We start from the raw sequence: 6,781 nt of genomic DNA, 5'->3' as shown, positions 1-6,781 counted from the left end.
AAACAGCACGACTCATGAGTGCTTTGTTCTTTTTATTATCCTGCCTATTCTAAAGTCTTTTCTGTTGTTTCCAAATACAGAGAGAGTCTTTTCAGACACCAACCAGGACCATCTCTTCCAGCACCACCACCCCTGAAAAATCCCTTTTGTTACTTTTTTGCTATGGGAACCTTGAGCAATATTTACACACCGTTTTCTCCTGCCTAGAACAACACAGGACAATATCTGTCTGCAGGAAGTGGAAAAGTGAAAGATGTGTCCAAGAAAAAGTATCTTAAGAAGATGCATGTAAGATACTAGAAGGTGTAGACTAGAGGACTGCCCTTTACCACCTGAGGTAGCTCTCACCAAGTTCTTATTTTACTCCTTTTTTGAGTTAGTATTATGACACCAGAGGGTTACCAGTGCTTCAGGGGGCTGAGAAGCAGAGCTAAAGTGGGAGAGAAGTTACACGGCCTTACCTAAAAATCACCGCGGGCGTCAATGCCATGGTCAGTGACAGATACTCTGGAGTTACCATCTGGCCACTCTGGTGCTGCGGGTTTAGAGTTAGGATTATGCCCAAAATGAAGACATGCAGCTGAACAAGGAGCTGCTTTTCACCCTTTAGGCTATTCGTTTGGAAGAAGCAAGTGTGCTTCCAGACTCCAAGTGTCTGGAATATGTGCTCGCGTTGCCAGACTCGGCTCTGGACTTGAGAGCGATCCTATGGCAGCGACTGCGCTGTGGTAGTTTACTAAAGGTAACACCCATTCTAAAAAAGGAATTTTGAAAGCCTGCCAGTTAGAAATCTGGCCCGGACCTGACTTACAAACAGAGTAATTTCTGTGATTTCAGCAACACACAAAAAGCAGCAGAACAAAGCAGGGGAAATTCCATACGTGGGAAGCATGCCTTGATTCACAAGCACTTGGTAACTATTTAGAAGCGGTCAGTGTAGCAGAATTTGGCAACTCTTGCAAGCAGTAGAGGCTCCATTGCAGCAGGGATGTAACAACATCTGCTATGTGCAAAAATAAACCTTCCCTGTTTGGTCTTAAGGTACAATTCCACCCTGGCCAGTGTTTTGGCCTTATTCCCTCTTTGTAATCCTAGTTGTTGAGTTTGAACAATTATATCTGAGGCCAGAAACATCCACTACAACTGAAAAGGTAGGTTTGCATGGGAAAGACTGAATATACAGTGTGATTCCCGTGCAGCAGTGGATCACTTACAATGAATGCCAACTACTTAAACCAGTGATTATCACAAGAAAGAAATACTATTAACTAGGAAAAAATAAGCGTTTGGTGTCCATTCCTCTAGGTGGTGCTGCACTATAGTATGAGGAGACTATCAGTTACTAACACCACTACCATTTTACAAAGCTTTCCTGTGAGGGCTATGCGTCCTACTGACTTTGCTTTGCCTACTTGCCTGTTGTTGCAGAACGTGGCTCCACAGGGTATTCCTATCACTCTGTGCACTTGAGGAGTAAACCTGCTATGCAAGGCAAAAGGAAGGAACTAAGACTTTTGATGCTTGCTAAATAAAAAGGGGGTTATACAGGGGATTCTTATACTTACGTTGTACTGCTTCCTGAAGTAGGGGTACTTCAGGTTCTATAGTCTCAGTTCCCTCCTTCAAGAGCAAGTGTGAACGGGGCACAGGGGGATTCATTCTAACACCATCACAGTCCTCATCCTAACTCTGTCTGTGTATGAGCAGCCCAAAGTCCAGAGCAACGTGCCAAGGAATAACTAGTTAATTAAATTATTCCTGTGTTAACACTGATAAGACTGCTTGGGCTGTAACACATGGTGGAACATCACCTAAGATGACCTCATTCCCAGTCTCATAGGTCAGAGTAACACAACATACATACCCTTTACCTCTGCAATGGAGAACTAGCGTAGTCAGCAAATAAAGGTGGTGGTGACAGCAGCTAAGAAATGACACTTAACATTTACAAAGCCATTAACGTGATGATAGAACAGAAACTTGGGAAGGAGCCGTGCTGCCCATACCCCTGTGCCCTTTTGCTCAGCATGCTTCAAAAGAAGAGTCCTTTAGCAAATGGGCTGGCAGCTCAGAATGGAGTCATGAGGCCAAAGTCAAGGCTGTACAGAGTCCAAGGCAAATGGAAGAGAATTTACACTTCCCCGTATCTCCTCCCGACGGCGCAGAGCTCCCCCTCAAACCTGGCTGGCATGATGCGGTCCTTCTGTCTTCAGAGCCCCTGCAATGGAGAGAATTCCTCCTGGAGCACGAGTCATTTGACCTTACAGAAGTGAGGATCGTGATACAGTCAGCATGGTAACTAGCAAGACAAGACTTTAAGAGATCTAGATTTTGGTCTTTTTCCACAAAATCCTTCCTAGCAGGTACTTCCATCGGAGATAGTGCCCTTATATGCCTCTGAGCACAGCTCTGTATCCACATGGGACAATGACTATTCCCAACTCAACAGGAATGGACAAAAGAGAAGTGATTACATCAGGGCTTGAAAGAAGACATGTGTGTTCAGGGTTAGAAGTAACACTAGTACACCCACCACCTTAGATACCTATATTGCTTCTGAAGTCACTATGGAAGCTCCACAGAAGGAGCACAGCCAAACTGCAGGCGTCTCCCATCCACCTTTCCTCCAGCCCCACACATGTCTAACCAGCTGTACTAAGGCTGAAAGGTTGACAGACACAAGCAGACTGTTCCTTATCACCTACCTTGGTGCCGTTCATTCCACTGACTCCTCTCTGCTATTCCTCCACAGGCACAGCACAGTTTTCCTTGTTTTCTGACGGAATCGCAAGATAGTCTGTCCTGTAGTTGGAGGGAAGGGGGAAAGCATAACCCCAGTGCTGCAGTGCAAACCACAGTGTGGGCCCATCCGCACTTACAAAGATACTGAATGCCTGTAAGTATCTCTAAGGTAACAAATGTCACCTGTAGGAGGTGCTCGCAGGAGGAAACTCCTTGGTACAATCAGGAGCACACACAGAGATCTCACACTTACGCATTTTCTTGGGCAGCTTCCTCCGCCTTGGAGACTTTCCTGTAGCAATAGACCATTTCTATCAGCAGCCACAAGGTGAGGAAAACCAGCAGAATATACATCATAATTTCAGAGATGACCGAGGTGAAGTCTTCTCCAGCTGTTAGGAAAACGAAATAATCTCTGATCAGTTACGTGCAGTGATTGGAGCACGACAGCTCCACTGACACTTCCCACCCTCACGCCATCCTTCCCAACCCACCTTAACAGAGATACCCAGCTGCCACTACACCATGGCAAATGAGAGGGAATGGGCAGGATCCTGCCAGCAGTGATCCCACTGCTTGTTTCCAGAGGAATGAAACACCCAGGCAAAGGCTGCACTGTGGCATCCTTATAACTTCCCACATTAACACACAACCACTCTGAGCCTACAGAGAGGCTGCAGCCAGCAAACAAACACAGGTGTCTCCTCCTGAACCCTGTGTAGTGTTTGTTGCTGCAAAGACAGATACGATTCTTTGGCAGCTCAGTCACCCCTCTCCTACAACATGATGGAAAGTTCTATCCCTGATGACAGCACCCACGGCGAGTTAAGGCACAACATGCTGCCAGCCCTTCGTACCCTCCTCCACCACGGTGAGGTGGATCAGTCTGGAGCTTGTGAAGAGAGGACGGTGAATCTCGAACTCAAACTCCCGGGTGATGTTACAGGTGTAGATACCCGAATCATTCAAGGTCACGTTTAACACAGTGATGGAGACATCCTGCATGTCTTTACTCCCGTTCCACTGCAACCGGCCACTGAAGCGGCTTGGAAATTCATGGTTGGTTTTCCTGTACTCGTAGATCTGTGGGGAAATGTGAAAGGGTATTTCTGATTAATCACTGACTCGTATCTCGGACAACAGCGCAGCATATGCAAGGAACATCACCACCCTCGAGCTACACACATGTACATTCCAGGCTAAGGCTTCCTTGGTAACAGCAGCTATTCATATTCCATCATCCTTTTCCTCAAAATCTTTACAGAAGACAGAAAACTGAATTATCTTCATCACAGAGGTATTAAAAATAAGACAGAGAAAAAGTCACACGTGGACAACGACGCAAAGATTAGCAATGGAACTAAAAACAAAGCAGTCTTCGTGCCAGCCTGTCAGTCACTGCACATTAAGATCATCTTAAGAAGGAACCATGGAATAAATACAGCAAAGACAAACAGACATTTTTGGTAAGCCCTGAGGTATTCAGCTGAAATGGAAGTGATGCAGGATAAAAATGACAGCATGGAAATGATGCATCAGAAGAATGGAGCTTTGGTGGCTCCAATCTCTTCCAAGTTTTGGGCTGACCACAGCCCCATCATTTCCCTGCCCACCCCAGCTCACTTTCATCAGCATTCCTCGGGTTGCCACTGGCAAATATATCACCCAGGTCACTGAAAGTGGATTCCCATCTCACTCCTTAGTGTGGTCACTTTAGCTCTCGGGCAGTAGGAATGTATCTGCCTTTTTGCCTGGCCCTGCTCAATCATGATGAAATGCAACCACTGATCTAATGCTCTGTACTCAGATAAAATAGCTTTCTCTGAGGCAAAAAAGTAAATTCTGTCCTGCAGATTTATCAGAGCCTGATTTAACCTCCAAAATATAGCTTTGGGATTCAGAAGTGTCCTAGGAAGGGAGATATAGCTAAGTGTACCAGGTGTCACTCCATACTTCTATTTCCCTTTTTGATTTCCTTACATACTAGGCTTCACCTAGTCAAGGGACAGAAGTGGAAATTCACATTCATATGTATGATCCCAAATATTCGAGCTCAACAGCAGATTCTAGCTTTTCCTGCCATAAGGAACCCCCTGGTGTCGCAACGCTGTGCCCAAGCGTGGAAATCAGCTAAGCGAGGAAAAGACACTTTAGTTACTGCTCAAAACCAGTGCTGTGGAAATTCAGGTGAAAATGCTGCAGAAATGGCAAAGATCCGCAGCTAAGAGCTGTTTTCCAAGCTTGTCTCTCATCTGTGATACGAAAGCAGCCTTGCTGGGCATTTCTATAGGCTTTTGCCTAGTAAAAGCTTTTGCTCTTATTTGGGTCTCCCTCCTCCTCTTATACAGGTGTCCTTGGGGATCCTACCACAGGACAAACTTACACTCTCATAAATACCTTTTGGCTGCTCCCACATGAGTTCCCTGGGCTGTGTTTCACAGCAAGACCTACAATACAAGGGCTCAGCTACCAGGCATACATACAGGTTCATCCTTTCCACCCTCCGGCCTGTAGAACCATTCCACCACCGTACTGGCTGTGACCTCTTCCCTCTTCATGCAGGAGATGCAGAGCAGCTTCATGTGTGTTCCTTGGACTGCCTCTGTCTCTGATGGAACTTCGACACATACTGCAGAACAAAAACCCGCTAGGGAGAAGGAGCAGCAGAGAAGAAGTGTAAGATGGAGTTAGAGAGACATCAGTTATCCACATCTCAGCACCCCATCATCCCCAACAGCAAACTGATTCATTACTATCTCTGTCTGACAACAGCTAAGCCTCAAATGACAATTTTTACCAACCTTCCTTCTCCCAGATATAAATAATTCATATTAATTAACAGAGAGTGATCACTTCACACAGATTCAATCCTCCAGCATCTGCTTTGCCACAACTTTAATCCTTCCCATAGTAATTAATGCCACTTTGGAGGCATTGTTGCTTCTCTCCATGCATGCTGAGCATGCTCCCGCTCCAGCAGCAATTACAGTCTGGCAGGAGAGAAAGCCCAGAATTCAAGTGTGGAGGGACAGCTCGCTCATTGTGCTAAGTGAAACGGGCTGGATGTTTTCATCTGGCAACGTGGAAGCATTCTAGGTTTCATAAGCAGTACAGGGAATTGAGGGGCTTGGACCCAAGTAAGTGTGGCAGCAGGAGGAGTTACTGATTTTACACTTAAATGCTTCCAAATAGATCTGTGCTCACACTGGCAACTGTAACACACTGCTCATACAAGACAAAAATCATTGTCTGTGGAGCTAGTTGATAAGAAAAGGAACGCTTCAGCACCACATCTCAGACTAAATCCCTGCTGACAGTTGTCCCCTGGGCTAAACAATACTGGGTTCTGCTGTCCAATCCTGCCTCCGGAGCCCGGAGTTCAGCTCACTGAAGGTGCTGACTTCGCTGCCTGCTCCCCCCTCCCCAGCCCTGAGATACCATTAACCCTCTCCTGAGCACTGCATTATCCCAGGACATAGCAGGATTCCAAATCTCCTGGACTACCAGCTCTGTGGGTAGCACCAGCTTTCTAGGAGAACTAAGGAAGCAGCTCCTGGATCGTGCTTTGCTCTGGTTAAATTAGCTCTGCACACAGAGCTAAGCACCCACACATGGAGCTGTAGGTTACGTGCACATGAGATGTGGCTGTACTGGCAAAACCAACCTTCTCCTGCTTGCAGAACAACTGTGATTGCAATAAACTGATTTACTCCAGCTCACACTGCATGGGAAAAGAGCGCTGCCCAACAGTTTGCACACCCCGAGGTAACCGAACATTAAATTACATTGCAAATTTCACAACAGCAGCAGAAAGGCAACGGGAAACAACTTGCATGCATATTAAAGCACACGCTTCATGCCCCGTGTCTTCTAAGCAGTAATGCATTTTCTTTGCTCACACTAACTCCATTACATTCATACCAACTCTGCATGAATATCGCTTCCTTCTCTTGTAAACGCAAAAAAGCCACTTCGAAGGCTGGCGTTGATAAGGGATAAGGGAACCCTGCTGGGAGAAGCGGCACCCTACAAGAGACAA

At 46.2% G+C, this 6,781-nt stretch overlaps 1 protein-coding gene across 1 annotated transcript; it reads right to left on the bottom strand.

Moving 5' to 3' along the window:
- Positions 1–1,852: 1,852 nt before the first annotated feature.
- Positions 1,853–5,693, bottom strand: LOC104401038 (sodium channel subunit beta-3-like). The gene is given in 7 exon segments (XM_010015773.1): positions 1,853–2,218; positions 2,706–2,802; positions 2,996–3,134; positions 3,600–3,825; positions 5,226–5,389; positions 5,596–5,641; positions 5,643–5,693. Coding segments are annotated over 6 exon segments (690 nt in total). The 3' UTR covers positions 1,853–2,218; positions 2,706–2,738.
- Positions 5,694–6,781: the final 1,088 nt, after the last annotated feature.

This window comes from Nestor notabilis, unplaced genomic scaffold (assembly GCF_000696875.1).
Source record: "Nestor notabilis isolate BGI_N333 unplaced genomic scaffold, ASM69687v1 scaffold35325, whole genome shotgun sequence".
Taxonomy (NCBI): domain Eukaryota; kingdom Metazoa; phylum Chordata; class Aves; order Psittaciformes; family Psittacidae; genus Nestor; species Nestor notabilis.
This window is presented reverse-complemented; position numbering and strand designations above follow the sequence as displayed.